This window comes from Pagrus major, chromosome 12 (genome assembly GCF_040436345.1).
Source record: "Pagrus major chromosome 12, Pma_NU_1.0".
Lineage (NCBI taxonomy): Eukaryota > Metazoa > Chordata > Actinopteri > Spariformes > Sparidae > Pagrus > Pagrus major.
The window spans coordinates 27,343,991-27,360,888 of NC_133226.1; the positions used below are offsets into that span (position 1 = coordinate 27,343,991).

At 40.5% G+C, this 16,898-nt stretch overlaps 1 protein-coding gene across 1 annotated transcript; it reads right to left on the reverse strand.

The window, feature by feature from the left end:
* Positions 1-1,796: 1,796 nt before the first annotated feature.
* Positions 1,797-13,163, reverse strand: tbca (tubulin cofactor a). Its single transcript, XM_073478561.1, has 4 exons — positions 13,020-13,163; positions 6,634-6,739; positions 4,736-4,822; positions 1,797-2,414 (listed from the first exon to the last, which is right to left on the reverse strand). The coding sequence occupies exons 1-4, from the start codon at positions 13,070-13,072 to the stop codon at positions 2,334-2,336; spliced, it is 327 nt and encodes a 108-aa protein (XP_073334662.1). The 5' UTR covers positions 13,073-13,163; the 3' UTR covers positions 1,797-2,333.
* Between the last annotated feature and the right edge of the window lie 3,735 nt (positions 13,164-16,898).

Below are 16,898 nucleotides of genomic sequence, written 5' to 3' on the forward strand. Positions count from 1 at the left end.
TTGATTGAAAGAAAATTAGAATCCCTCCAATTTATTTTTTTATAATCGACAAGTTTTGTCAAACTAGGGAGATAAGATAAAAAACATGTCCCCACATGATATCTGTGTTGATAGTTTGAGATCTCCTCAAAACAAAATCAAATATCACAATATACATGTTTTCACCAAATACCTCGATATCGACATTGTGACAATAATGAAGACGACTGTTGGAGATTTTTGATAAATAATCATCAGTAAAGTTGATTTAATGACGACACCTCGTCATCATAGACATATATAAGTAGACGCCACAGTGACTGTGTTGGCCCGTTGTCGCGATAGCACGTCTGCCATATTGGATGTGGCAGGTCGGCCCTGTAAACTGAGGGTTTAAACGTTTACATTTAACCGATTCTGATTAATCGTTTCTTTATTCAATGATTTATAATCATTTAAGTTATAATAATGACGATCATTAAACAAAAACAACGGTTAAACAAGTGAAGGGATTTGTTTCCTCTTAAAAATGAAGAGTAGCAGTTTAATTCATACTAAACACAACAGACTGATTCAACAATGCCACATCCAATATGGCGGCGACGACAACGTACGATCCAGCGAATCAACGTGGCGTCTACGTATACACGTCAACGGTTGTCACGCTGTTTTAGGCCCCTGGTGTTCAACGACAGGAAGTGCATTTGTTTACGGATGGATATTAACGTCACCATGAAAAAAAGAAAACTCAATTTTCTGTTTTATACGTACAAGTCGTTATCACTGTAAAATAATCTAGTTTCACATTATTTTCCTGTTTATATTTTACAGATTTTCCCTGTATTTTTTCAACACACCAAAATATACATAAAATTACAAATTGATTGATTAATGTCCAGAACATATTTAGCAGAATATTATGACGTCACAGTGAATTTAACCTCTGACCTTTTGGATGTCAAAGTCACAACTCCATCGTTTTATCCTATTAGACATTTGTATTTGTAGTTCTTGAGTTGTGGCCTGTGAATAACTGCAACATCACCATTCTTTTTTTTTTTTTTTTTAACCTTTTAGGCGTTTTAAATCTTATTTTGGGGCGACGTCACCAAACAGTAGAAGTGTTTTTACTGTACTGTCCCCCTCATATTCATTTAGACAGGACCTTCAGTTAGTCCAGGATAACTGCGCAGGGCGTTGACAAGATGGCTGCCAAGTGACAAGACTTGCCTATAAGGACTTTGGCATACGATCTGTCCAAAAAACGCAGCAGAAGTTGAAATTTTTCAACATACTCGAGGAATTTTATGGACCAGAAAACATTACTGGACTGCCAGTTGGCTTATATGTACACAGAGCTACATGGAAACTGTAGAAGAAATTATATAATTTTTTTTACTTTGAAACCAGGAAAAGGTCCAGTTTTTTGAGAATTCCCAACTCGTCAAACGCCGACACTTTGGAGTTTGAAGGTCGGGTCGGACGCCGTCCCAAAACGTCAATATTTGAGGAGTTGAGAATGAGACTGAAAAATAAACTTTCCTTCAATTTGGACCTTTAAGTCACATCACGATTAATAAAAAATATAAGACGATGTATAGTCTCACATCAGCGGCTCGGGTCCTGTACGACTGATGGCCTTCCTGTCTAAAAAAGGCTAAATTCCTAAAAAATAATCTTAAAAAAAAAACAAAACAAAAACAATATCATATAATAATATTCCAAATGTTAGAATGTGCTGCTTTCCAGCTTTCTTACAGCGTTTTAGTTTGGATGCATTTATGTTTCAGACACACAAAACAAGCTGAGGACACTGGTGGTGGTTATTTTTTACTTCTCTGTCACATCTTAACAATTAATCAAAAGAAAACTCAAACAGTGAAAATAATCATTAATTGCAGCTCTGGTCAGTTTTCTGGGATGATCAGTGCTTAGAGGCATTAAAGGTCCAACTCAGATTCATATAAAATGAATGCAAAACTCATAAAAAAGCGGAGCTTCTGTAGTTTCTCAATAAATCAAGTTATAATTGCAGAAAAGACAACAGACAAATGTGTGTGTGTGTGTGTGGGTTTAATCATGTGTATTAAGTCCAGAGTGTTTTAGTATGACGAATAAAATCTTAAGAAAAAAAACCCACTCCACTCCTAAAACGTGTTCAGGTGGGATTTCACACACAGGAGAGGCATGAACAAACGTGGTGGCACGTTAACAGTAAACAGTAGAAATAATTACATCAACAGAGACTTTGAATGGATTCAGTTTGCCTCGGCGGCTGCCAACAGGGCCTGACGAAAAGGAATGGACATTTAAAGCGAGTGAATCTCACAGTGAGAACAGAAACAGATCAGAAATCATCCTTCAAGCTTCACTGAGTCCAATATGTTTCTGGCCCCTTTGTACTCCTCTGATTCAGCCAAATCCTCTTCTGCTTCCTGCAAAGACACAAACACACACACACGGTTTGGTTTTATTGCAATCTGAGAAGAATACTGCCATTTCCTACACCAAAAATGATCAACTACAGCTACATACTTCAGAATAAATCCACAACTTTTATACATCACTGTGAGTTTAAAAATATCTGAACCAAGCTGTCTGTCATGATAAAACTTAATGCCCGAGGTCAAACTTCAGTCAGTATCACATTACCCTGATCCAAACTTAGCCGTTAGGGGTTGGAGCGAGCGATAACGTAGCTGTATGGTGTCCACGTCCTTTAATCAAGTGTGTGTGAGTTCCTGTGGTGGTCACCGCGGTGACAGCCCCGCTAATGAGCGGTGATGAGCGTGTGCATATGTGCATGTTTGTCTGAAGGCAGAAACAGGGGAGGATGAGTGATAGGGAAGAGGACATGTGGCTAATTCCAGGTTAGCTCCCTCTGCCTGCCGCTCAGCTCTCATGTGAGTGACTCACAGCAGCACACTGCTGCTCTGCATTAATGAAGATGACCCAGAGACACGCATGCTTGTGTTTGCTTCTCACATCAGCTCAAGTCCTGGAGACACACTCTGGTTGTATGGACCTAAAAATGGTTAATTGGTGTAACATGTCATACTTGAGCATAAATCCTCAGTTCAGCATTGTGATGAGTGGCGGAGCAGGTTTGTTTGATTTGACTCAGCGGTGAGGTATCTACTATTAAGACCAAGTGTAAATCCACCGTGATGTCACCTGCTGGTTTGTGGAGCATGGTTTTAGGGGCCTCGGGTTTAGCATCACGGCATGTCGCCATCTTGGTTTTTTGGAACCAGAAGTGACCATATTTGGACAAGAGGGTGGAGCTGGGGTCCTGATTGGATCTGAATGAGAACGCGTAACTACTTTAAACAACAATAATATGTCAGGACTCAGCGTCTGTCACCTTGTTTTAATACTTTTGATTATTAGTACCTTTAAAGTTGATTATTTGTTGGAAGCCAGCGAGAGCAAGCTGAATTCCCACCACTCCTCTGAAACACATGAACCTGCACCGCCTCACTACACCTGCTGCCCCGTAGCCCTCACTGGCTAGCTGGAGGATGCGTTAGGGCCCGTGTCCACGTAGAGCTTTTTTCTGACCGCCAGCATCGTTTTTTTTCAATTGTTTCTAATGAAGAGCGAGCGTCTGCAGCAGCAGGCGGCCACCTAGAGTGCTGAGTGCTACGCCTTTTTTGTGCAGCCACTCCAAGTTGAAAATCAACTTTTAAGAAAGGCACTGGCTACGTCACCACCGCTTATTTGATAATATCCATGATCGGCCCAAGCGTTCACTGAAGCCTTGTGGAAGACTCCGGTCGTACGCACTGAGTGAACGGGCAGAGTGTATGCAGACAGACAGGTACGTAGGTAGACAAACAGGTAACCTGTTCGATGATTTCATACAGGCTGAATAAGATGATTGGATGAACTTGTTAGAGGTTGATATGCGATTTCCTCTAAAGCACTTAATAAATGTTGACAAAAAAATGACAAAATCTAATATCACAATATTTTTGACCAAATACCTCAACAGATATTGTAGAGACGACTATTTGTACGAACACAATGAGATTTTTTTTTTATATCAATAATCATCAGTAATGTGGATATAATGACTAAGTGGGTAAAGACGAGTACTAAAACAAGCACAGCAGTCAGAAAATTACATCACATTACTGTAATGCAGCCATTAAAACCAACAAACGACAACACTTGTGTCATATCTCCATAAATCCAACATCTAAGAAGGAATACACTACTCATAATGTGTTATTGGGATATGAGTGCATATATGAATGCTCATGGATATCCAATAAAAGTCAAATAAAATGTGTCGCAAGATAAAAATTCAGATGTGTCAGAGAATAAACCATCAAGTGAAAAACTAAAATAATTACTAATTTTGAGTGTAGTCTCATATTATAAACTGCATAATATCTATACATGAACAGCCGTATGAGCAGTGTTTACCCTCTCATACTAACACCTATGAGCACTGGGTTGAGCTTAGTTCAGCTTGGTTAATTTACTCTTAGATAAACAACAGGAACACAAAGGACCAATAGGTGCACATGTTGATGGTCTGGGAGAAACCTACTTTGCGTAAACACAAGCTGAGGTTTAGGTTCATTTAACGGCAAGTAGTTATTTTTGTCACCATGAGTCAGTGATACCCTACAAACACAATTACACTCTGTAAGGCCATGAAATAGGCACAGTAACAAAATAAAATACACTTTTGTCCTGTTGTGACATGAAAAAGGTTGTTTTTTTTTTACACACGAGTGTTACTCACTAATAACTGAAGCAGATCTGCATGTGCGATGGCCAGACGGCGGCGGCAGTCGGGGATCATCATCTTGGACTCCTGCAACACCTCCAGCTGAAACAGAGACCACAGCAGTGCCATCACCAGCTTTATTAATTAACTTACCCCCATCACTGCTCCTGTGATCACTTTTCATTACCTGCCTTCACAAAGAAAAACATGTTTTCCAAGTATAGAGCATTATTTCAAACAGCTAGAAACAGGCATATTCATTGGCTGGAGCCTTGCTCCTCACAGTAACAGTGCAGGGTGTCCCACATGCTCTGCTGTGGTTAACATCTCCCAACAAGCCGGCGCTATGAAAAATGTTATTGAGTTATCGATCGGGCAGGGAGTTGGGCAGCAGGGGACCACCTCGATCTGACTGCACACCTGGATAAATGAAGAAACCCTGAGCTGAGGGCACTGTGATCAGGCGTAAAGAGGTATTACTACGCCTGGAGTGAGACTGTGTTAAAGCCTGGGGAACTTTCACAGCCGCAGCTAATGTGGAATTCCCCCAGCTGGCACCCTAAAGAGCAGAGAAGAGTTGGCTAACGCTGTCAGACACACTCACTCATGACAGATGCTTCCTCACCTCGCCCTCTGTCGAGCTGGAAAGCCACAACATGGACGCAGCGACACACGTGTACATTTCACGGCTGTGCACACCAACAGGCACTCGCAGATGAACTCATACACAGGCAGGCAGGCTGGCAGACTAACTGACACGCCGAAAGACAACTAGTCGAGTTGGTTGCCGTCTAGATGTGACAAGGTGAGGCAGACTCTGTAGAAACAGAGAAAAGTCATGGTGCCCTCCCAGTGCAGTGGAATGATCCCATCAGCGCTGGATAAAGACGACACTTACAGCGTATTGATTCCATTAAAATAAAAACCTGTAATCCATCCTGCCTCAGACCTCTCATCTCCAACCATAATCCATCTGGCCTCCCAATCTCCACATTTAACACCAGCCAAGCCTGCTGCTCAGCCCGAGCCGCCGCTCTATGAATGAGCAAACAAAACAAAACACACTCAGAATTTTAATGTTACCAGTAAACATAATCAGGAGCGGTGCCCGCTCGGCCTGCAGCATGGAGAAGGGAAATTAAAATGAACTGGGACCAGTACTGCTGCTGGAGGAAGTGTGGAGCAGTTCTGGTGGACCAAGCCAGAATCAGGGCTGCAACTAATGTGACGGTTATTCATCTTTACAGAGACCCGTCCCCACCACATCTTTACAAAGACCTGTCTCCAGCAGAGGCTGATGGGAATGTCATTTTTTCACGTATTTGGTCAAAGCTTCAACTAAATGAATGTAGTGTTGAGACATTTCTCAAAACCAGGAATCCATCACTCAGGGTGAATAATCAGAGCGATGAGCCAGTCCAAATCCTCGTATTTCAGTTTCTCTCCACAAAGATAAAGTCAGTGTTTAAGATGGTATCAAGACAAGCTAGCAGCACGTGTGTCTGACAGATTTTCAGAGCCTATAGTGTCTTTAATACACAGGCAGACGATGAAGGGCTGCAGGCACAGTGACTGAGAATGGAGAGGAGGTTAGGGACACTAAATTACCAGCATGTGTCAGTAATTATCAAACTCCTCTAAAGTAACATGATATAATTACATCTGCATCAAGCAAATTACAAAATCACTAATGATTCTCCTCTCAAAACCTAATTCTTCATTATCACTGTGGACTGACCTCATTACATGAATGAGGGGCCACTCAAATCATCAAGATAGAATTCACTTCCTGACTACGGGAGAGCAAAACCCCTTCACTCAGTGGCTGAGATGAAAGACTAACGCAGAGATTTTCACATTAAGACACATAATTGTTTAAGTATCAAAGAGGCAAAAACATAAGACACACATACCTGTTTCTTGATGACGTACTCATCTCCTGCCTCTGCCTTCAGGCGCTCGACTTTCTCCTCCTGCTGCTTTGCCTCGGTTTTGTACGCAATCTCCTCTTTGGCCAGCCTGCAAGACGACGTGAACGGGAAGAGAGGAGAAGACAGTTCACAGTTAAAGGCAGTGACACAGTGTTGTTCCATCAAACACGAAACACAAATGCACAGCCTCCCGGACGGATAATATAGGCCCAAGCATGAAAAGGCGAGCTGTGATGGTCACCTTTTACAGACGAGGCCATCTATCCTCATTCTGTCCACCGTTTGTCTGACTGAGGGGACGCACTGAGATCATCTCCCACAGGATGGAAAGACACACACCTCAATAACAAGCAGCCAACACATCAGTCCTGCTACACACAGCACTGACATCCAACAGATCAGCCTTCAATTACACTTTAAATTTAACTTATATAGAGAGTACACTTTGATCTAAAGACACTTAGGATGGGATGTACTTGCATATTTAAAAATGTTGCTGGAAATCTGAGAAAAATGATTTTATAATGCTTATCTGACATAAAAAAAATATGTATGGAACAAACCTTCATCTTTACACTAAATATTAAAATTCAGTAGCTACTTTACACTTAATGATAATAATTATCCCATGAAATACAAATATGCAAAAGCATCTGCAGTTGTCAACAGATTAGTTGTCAGTTATTAAATTATTTTGATAATCTATTCATCTGTTTGAGTCATTTTTTTAAGATAAGGAGTCTAAATGTGCATATTTTCTGGAAGCATTACATATTACATTACAGACAATATTAAAAAAATGTATCTTTTGCGTTAAGTTGTCGGTTTGATTATCATAAATTCCCTCTGCTTAAACAGCCTGGGTTGAAACGTTGAAATGAAATAAGTACTTTTGTGCTGAGCAACAGACAGAACTAATAAAATGATCAGCGGGCCAGAACCAGAGTGTTTAAAGGGCCCGTTTGGCCCACGGGCCACCAGTTGAATAGGTCTGCTGTAAGTCAACCCTTTCCATGTTGAGTGACCATTCAGCAGGCACACATAAAAAAACTGTATGTCTTCTAGCTAACATCTCATCACCATGCTTATCTGACTCCTTTATCCACCTCACACACACACACACACACACACACACACACACACACACACACACACTACCAGTCCTTTTTAGAGATTAATTGATCATCAATTTAGTCCCTAATTTGGACCAAGTCAGGTGGTAAATGGGCCTCTTTTCCTTGATTGTTAGTGAAAATGGGCTTCAGTACATTGATAAATTTTGATTATTTATCAATTACGGGCCAAATGGAACTAAATCTATTAAACAGATTCTGACCCTGATTGGCATAATGGAGTTTGAAAATATCGCTATTGATAATGATTCCCAACTAATAGTCTTTTTCCGGCTGCGGCTGCTTGTCGGAATGACAACACAAATTTAATTTTTCATAAAATCAGCTGTGTGTGCGTAAGTGAGTGATCCTTCATTAATCAGTCACATTACCGGAGACCCTTCCCTCCGTGTTGCACTGCTCCTTGCTTAGCCAAGGAAGCCGACGGCACTCTGTCATATTTTACGTCAATTACCACTCATTCTAATACGCTTCCATCAAGAAGCTTTTAAACAGGCACCATATGCAATCGCAGCTCCTGCCTTCCTCTCTCGCGCTTGATGCAGAGTGAGTGATGTCACCTGTTTAGAGTCAAAGAAGGTGGCGAGGAGGAGAGGGGAAAGATGGAGGAAGGAGGGCTGGAATAATTTGAATAAAACTGAAGGACAGTCTAATAACAAAATGTCCATTCCTCCCCTTCCAGTCCTGATGTTAATTTCTTATTTCTCCCAGACTTGGAGCGCTGTGAATGAGGGGTGGGGTCGTGGCTGGTTTTAAATAGACCTGCCACCTCAGGCTTAATGGAAAAGGCAGCTCTGTGGAAAATAGAAAAAAAGGGAATTAGAGCCAGCCGACACACACATTCGGCCTCCTCCTCCAGCACTGTATTTTTGAGCCGCGATGTAGTCTGCGCTGGGACCGGAATGACAAAGGCAAATTACTGTTGTCATTTTATTAAGGGCATCCGCCTCGCTAGGGCAGAAAAGGCACTGACTGGAATGTGCAAAAGCCACTGGAAATAGGCCCGGCTAAAAGAGCAGGCAGGTTTCCTCTAAACTCCAATATATAATAAGAGAGGAGGGGAAGAGCGAGGCAAGAGGAGAGGACAAGGAGAGACGGAGGGAGAGGGACTGAATGGGAGGGACACGAGATTATGAAGAGACACAAAGCAATGACATTCTGCACATTTAAACTTAACGGCTTGATTAAGGCTCCATGACAACGTGGTGCTTTAGGCCCAGAGAGGATACTCAACCTCAGAAGCATCAGTACAGCTATAACCCTTTCAACACCCACAAACATCTGACTTCAGTGGGAAAGGTTCATTTAAAGACACGCTTTTATTATGAAACTCCCCTGGAACGTCTGTGTCACCATGTCTGTCCAAACCCACCTCCGTCCTACACAGTGCTCGTTTCAGGCAGGTAAGAGCAAGAACAGGACGATGAGGACGTTCCCTCTCAGGAATAATTAAGCATTGTGGAAATATTTTGGATTATGGAAACAAAAAAACGGGTCAGCAGACAAACGGAGCATCTCACAGAGCAGTCCGCTAACTTGATGCTCTTACGTCACGATCATCCTGTCCAACATTATTAAGTAATCATGATATTATCCTGATGATAAAACTGCACTTTTACAACTGATATCATTCATTCATTCATTTCATTACAGAGGGACACACATCTTTTTTTTGTGAAAAACAAACTATTAAAGAATCTTAAATAAGTAATCATAAATCATAAAGTCTCCCTACACAAATAAAGGTTACATAAAGGTGGTAATCTCATCTTTTGTTGGGAATCTGAAGTATTTACACACATCAGATTTTACTTGTTTTTATGGGAGATGTAATGTGCAAGCCGAGCCTTCAGACATGGTGACAGGATTAGGAAATTTAAAATAAAATCAGGAAACCAACACAGGACTGTACATCAGAGGGCAAGGCAGCATTTTCAAGTCAAAATTCCCCACAATCAATTTCGTTCATGACACATTAAAAAAAAATAATAGGAAGGATAGGAGTCGATTACCTACAGTTAACTTTCGTTTAAAAAAAATAACCTGCATAAAGGCACTTATTTTGGTGTAAAATGATATGAAGGACAGTACTCGGTGATGAAGTACATCTATTGTACCCTGTGTACTCTGTGACATTATCCAGCCGCCATCATTACCACCTCAGGGAGCCTGTTTGTAATCTGACCCTCATCAAAACACAATCGATAGCACATTACATTATCTCCATTGACAGGAGGGAATTAGAGGTCTGCCTCTCAGTCCATCACACAGACTACTACACTGAGCCCATTATCCCACCACACATCATCATATTACAGTATTTTCTATTCCAGCATGCTAAATCTGGCCTTTGTACCAAGTTTAGTAATGGAGCTCTATTAATAGCCCGTCTTAAACTGGATCGGCAGCTTGAGAGGTTCTACATCAAAAATCCTTTGTGTTGTCCCAAATCAAATCTGTCCAGATGTCATGCACAAAACAAAAGGTTTGGATTCTCTTCATTATTATTTGGTGCTATAGGAGGCCATTTTCCCATTTTATGAAATACCTCAGCTACATCCATCACCAGAGATCTACAAACAGTGAAGAAGCAGAGGGAACACAGTGGGACATAAAACTGCCAGTAGTTGTAGTCTTTGGTTTTAGTAGTTCACAAACATCTTTCAGAAGCACAACCTGTCCAACAATCTCATCTTTTTTCTGCTATAGATTTAGAGAAACATGAACTAAAGTATGTTTGCAAAATCATCAAAATGGGAACTATTTAATCAATCGATTCCAGTCAGCAACTATTATTATGATCAACTTTATTTTTAATCCCGAGCGTAGAGCCCGACAGACTTTTGAGGCCGATAGTTTTTTGCAATGATCTCTCAAATATCGTTATCAACACTTGTGACAAAGATAATTAATGGAGGCAACATATTTTACAGTTTAACAATAATCTTCATTGTCTAAAATGTCACCATTTTATTTATTTGTTATAAATTATTCCAGGCATATTTTTTTCATTATAATCTGAAAAAAAAGAGAAAAAGAAAGACAAATGTATCGGCAAATATACGTTAACATGTACATTGACATGATTTGTCTGTGTAGGTCAATATCAGCTGATTATATCTGGCAACCAATATATTGGTCAGGCTCTACTAAAGTGCCATAAATCCACTGGTATGAATATATATAGATTCAATCAAAAAGTTCAAATACATGTTAGTTGCAGTCCTGATCACATCATAGCTAATTTAATATCAGCTAACTTTGTAGTTAAATCTGCAAAGCATTCAATGTGTTGTGCTGAGTTTACTGGCAAAAAAATGTTTTAGCACAAAACTACTGTGACGCGTATTAAAAGGTATAAAAATGAACGTTGTTTCTGTGTGTAACTTGATGACTGGCTGCTGTCAGGTTTGCTGGTGTTTACACTCAGTTTGTAGTCCAAACATGTACAACAGAGTGATACATCTCTTTAACCGATGGCTTCATGTCAGTTTCAGGATATTAATGATTTAAGAAGATCAAATTTATAGATTTGAACCAGGACCTTCAGTGTTTGGATAAAGAAGCTTGTGAAAAATAAGGTGGGCCAAATTTAGTAGCTACAGCTGTTATTTCAACGTGTCAGACACACACTTAATCATCAGCTGTTACATGGTAATGAAAGATATCCAATATTAAAGAACTTGGATTGGGATTAAGGAAACGTCCAGTTATTGCCCTCATTCACTTATTAATGTTGTAAAGCAGGCCAATAAAAGTCATGTGTTAATAATAAGTTTGTGGTACTACTTTGAGTTGTTGGTGACACCGTGTGAGCGACACACCTTGAGGATGTAGGTCAGGAGTGTTGTTGCACTGAAAACATTCAACCCATAAATTATACGGTAAGGTTTTTGTTTTAAAATATAGCATTTACTGGAAGACTACTGCATTGCATTACATCACCTAATAGATGTTTTTATCTGGTCATTCAGCACTCAAAGTTTACCAATGGCCCCGACTGTAGTCCTTTATCATTTAAAAAGAGACAACTCCCAGCTAAATCCCCATACAATTAAACAAACTGCATGGCTGCATAACCAGTCTGTCTCCAGGAAGGTAATAATGTAATTATAACACATTAAAACAAATGTGAAATAGTGCAGACATGTTTCCTCCTCAACAGATGTACCACAAGTACCAAGACGTGATTCCTGTACTCCTCTGGTTATAAATACACATTTAATAGATATTTGTATATATATATATATATATATATATATATAAAAACCTGATATAAAATATTTGTCTAATGAAGTCATGCACATCATTTTTAACTTAGTAACTACAAATCAATTAAGGATTAAAGTGACATGTTCAAGTGTGGTAAACATCACACTGTACATGTTCATGTTGTGCTCAGTGGCAGTAAACACGCAGAGCTGCTGTCTCTGTGCTGTCTGGGCCTTGTTGACAGCAGCAGCACATGATGGAGACTTTCCCATTGTGGTAACATGACTGCGCAGTTATTTCCTACATCACCACAAATGTCCACCATCCCTTCAGAGCAGCTGGGGAAGCGATGTTACACGGAGACAACAACAGCTGAACAGGGCTGTGCTCAATACAGCAGTGAAACGTTAGTTTGTCTCACATTTGCCAAGATAATTAAGACAGTTTTCAGTGTTAGCGTCTCGGGAGCTAATTATGCTTTCTCTCTCACATTTATGACAACTGGAGTGAATAAAACAATATGATGAAACTGCTCTTGGCACCGAGGTTTCAGTGAACCTCTTCCAGCAGCATACATGACTGCTTCAGAGACAATGCAGCAACAATAACCTCAGAGACGAGCCAGAAAGGCATCATGTTCGGAGCTAACAGCTAACTAGCTAACAGCTAGCATCAGTCGACCACCGCTAGCTCCCGCTTCAAGTTATACAAAACACATTATTACAGTATAATGCTCTCTCTTCGAGCACAGTGAGCTTGTATCACAGCAGGAGTGTCAGCCAGTGTAGTCACTGCAAACAGAAGGAAAGAAAACAGCGTAGCATTCAACTGACTGACTACAGGCCGCGGCGAAACACCGGAGTAAAGTTAAAAACCTCTCCGACAAACACTGCTCCGTGAGCGGTGCGGAGCTAGCCTGTCCGCCTGGCTAAGCTAGTTAGCTCGCCTCCCTTAGCTTAACGTAGCTATTATAGGTAGCTTCCTTGACATGCTTACTCATCTTTCACACAAAGTCAACCTTACCTCTTCACGATGCCAGTTTTGATCTTAATCTGCCGTATTCTTGGATCTGCCATGGCTGCTGGTAGTGCGTATTACTCAGGTTTAGCGTGCTGTGGCTAACAGGCTAACAGGCTAACCGTGTGAGCGCAGTGCAGGAGAGGGGAAGTCTGACGAGCTGCTCGCAGATAAATCGATCGGGTGGAGCGGATGATTATCGAGTGTTGGATCACAGTGACGGGTCCAGGAGGGGATCCAGACCAGGAAGCGAGCTCTGCTGCTTCAGGCTGCGTTTAATCACATTTATCCTGAAGTTACATTTAAAGAGATGAGTAAAAAAATGAACCATGAAACCAGGTCGGCCTCACTCACTGACGTCATGTGTTGCTATCACAAACCCCAGAGTCAGAGCTTATACAGTTGTGACATGTAATTAAGTACAATTACTCGAGTACTGCACGCCTACTTAGGCACACATTTGAAATACTTATATTTTACTTGATTATTTCTATTTTATGCTATATGTGACTACATGTCAGTGGACAATATAATATACTTTTTACTCCACTACCTACATTTATTTGGCACATAAGTTACTTTTTGCTTTGTTAATACAGGATATACATATATTTTCTATAAATAAAGCTACCCAGCAGTATACAAAGAATTTTAAATTAGCTCAACGTTTAGCAGAATGCTTACATCTTTTATGTTTAAATTCACCCCCAAAACGTAGATCCACTCATCATCTCCTCCTGATGATATAAAGTCAGGCTCAGCCATCATCTCCTCCTGATGATATAAAGTCAGGCTCAGTCATCATCTCCTCCTGATGATATAAAGTCAGGCTCAGTCATCATCTCCTCCTGATGATATAAAGTCAGGCTCAGCCATCATCTCCTCCTGATGATATAAAGTCAGGCTCAGTCATCATCTCCTCCTGATGATATAAAGTCAGGCTCAGTCATCATCTCCTCCTGATGATATAAAGTCAGGCTCAGCCATCATCTCCTCCTGATGATGGAAAGTCAGGTGAAGTCTCGTAGTCCACAACACATTTCTGGAGCTTCACAGTAAAACAGAGTTGCAGCATTCTGCTAAACACCTGAAGCAGCTGGAGACTAACTGACAGCATACTCTGTAGTTACATCATGTTCACTGTAATAATGATAAATGATAATAAACTTTATTCATATAGCATTTTTAAAAACAGAGTTTACAAAGTGCTAATAGATCCATATACTGTATAATATAGATGTACCCTATTTGCTGACCAGTGTATTGAACTATTATGGCATTAATTTAGCCTTTAGCGTTCAGTGTCAATAACATTAAACTGTATCTACAGACAGATCTTTGATATCTGTGCAGGTCTTATAAACCTCAGAATGAGCCCATTTCTTTATTTACACAGTTTATCACTTAAGCTAAACAATTGACATGGCTCATAAAGCTGCGTTACAACGACAGCACGTTCAATATCATTTGAATCTTTGTGCATCTGATATTGATTTGTGTGATCTATGAGAAAAGAATCAATTTCATAGTTTTTCTTCAAGGCTGCTGGTGTCAGAGTATATATTTTTATTACAATCAGGTCTGCCAGTACCATTAAAAGTTTATGTTACTCAACAGCATTTCTGCACAACAGCTTTAACACAGCTTTTTTTCCATAACAGAAGAAACACTAATTACATTTTATATCTTCATCGCTCGTCACAACTGATCAGAACAACAAAACCTGCCAGTGATGAGCGGAGCAGTTGTCAGGGGAAGGCTGGAGGAGAGGAGGACAGCTCGGATAGGGGGAGGAAATTTTCACCTTTTCTCATGCAAAGACATCCACATGCAAAATACACCATATTCACAAATTCTCTACATAAAAATAGAAATTGTGTTAAACAAATTCTCACTGTTATATTTTGGCTTTTAATTTGCAATATCGAAATGACTTGACTGAGTGTTTTTATGTTTTGTCATCTGTCAAACTGAAGAAGGGTTCTTGTCTCTGTCAGGCTGAAGAACACAAGAAAAAACTGAGTTAAAAAATCCAATCTAAAAATTATAATCAGAGCAGAAAATGGTGTGAATCCTGAATATGTGACGTAAAGAGCAAATATGTTCACAACAACAGCTTCAGTTTTCAGTTTTGTTTTGTTTTATCAGCGTTAAGCTGGCGGTGCTGTTTCTTGTGCTACATTTTGACTTTATTGCAGCGTCACATGCAGCTTATTGAGTCTCAAATGAACTTTAAATGAAAATATGTTTGGTGTGAAAATTCTCAGCAAAAATCTCAATTTTGCTGTTACATAAAAAAATCATTCATTTCCCTTGAACACATTCATTTTCACCAGAGCTTTTGATTTAGGCGTGACAGCCCGGCAAATAGAAAAGGACTCGTTTTTAATGTTGCGTCTGCTCGTGTGATGCTGAGAATACGAATCAAAGTTCAGTTCTACACTAAAGTTACAGTTTTTATTGTGAACACACAAAAACTGGAACTATGCACGTTAACTATGCTAAACTCTGAAAACAAATCTGATCATTCAACAAACATCCTGATTAACACCTGGCCTCGATCGCTCCTCACCTGTTCAAACTCAGTGGGCCAAAACCTCCAGTCACCTGTCAGAGTAAAGAAGAGGCCTCAGGTGAGCTCCAGGGAGGAAACTGGAGGAGGAGGAGGAGCTGGAGGAGGAAGAGGAGGAGGAGGAGGAAGAGGAGGTGGAGGAGGAGGAGGAGGAAGAGGAGGAGGAGGTGGAGGTGGAGGAAGGTGTTTTTCTCTAACAATGCTGCAGTATCAACTGTGAGTTTACAGTGTGAAATTTTGTGTTTTCAGAAACGTTGTGTTTTGTTGTTGTGTGACTTAAATGTTGTTTTGCGAAGTTTTCTGAATTGTCGTTTCTTTTGTAAAATGTTGTTGTGTTTCACAAAATGTTGTTGTGTTTTCTGAAATGTTGATTAATTTTGTGAAATGTCTTTTTTTCTGAAATGTTGTGTTCTGTGACATTTCATCATCTTTGTGAAATCAGGTTGCATTTTCTAAAATGTCATAATTTCTGAAAAGTTACAGCTTTTCTTTATGTTTGTGTTTGGACCATCAGGGCCACCGTAGCTTTAACTTGTCTGACACTGAAGACACAGTCAGTTATAGAAACATACCGGACCAGGATTCTCCTCTAATGTTAGAAAATGTCTAATGAGTAGATAATAATTCATATTACAGCAGATCAGAGGGCAGAAACCAGCTGATGATGATGTCACACCAGGTTTACCTCACATTAATGCAGGACGTTATCTGAAAACATGACTCCAACATGAAGGATATCAGCTCATCTAATATATATCTTCTCTATAGTGGACCTGAATAAAACATGGCGCAGGTTCCTCTGTGTTTGCGTGTGTGTGCGCGCGCGTGCTGCATGCAGCAGCAGAGAAATCCTTTATATCGTGCAGAGCTCCTGTGATTGCATCTGAGAGGTGGGAAAACCCCGGGCTCTCTCCCCCTGCAGCTTCATGGCCGTTGATTATTGGTATTTTCCGAGTTTTCCAAACTAATAAGTGGCACTATCAAGCATTTGGAAGCGCCGCGAGACTACAGACGGGCTGCTGCACCTAATTGATATTGAGCGAGGCGCTGGTCGGCGCGGACGGGGCCGCTGCTGGGTAATTTGCAGTTTAATCAGCGTTTGTAATGAGAGCCGCTGATTAGCGCGGGGTGGAAATAAAAGAGAGTTACAAGGAACGTCTGTCAGAGTCCGGTGATAATTCACGGCTAATTGTAATGATTAGAGCAAACTGGATGACTTTGGAGTTTTCTAATGGCGCTGCCTGCTGGTGTATGCGTGGCATGTGAGCGTGCGTGCGTGCGTGCGCGTGTCTGTGTGTGTGTGAGGGTCTTAT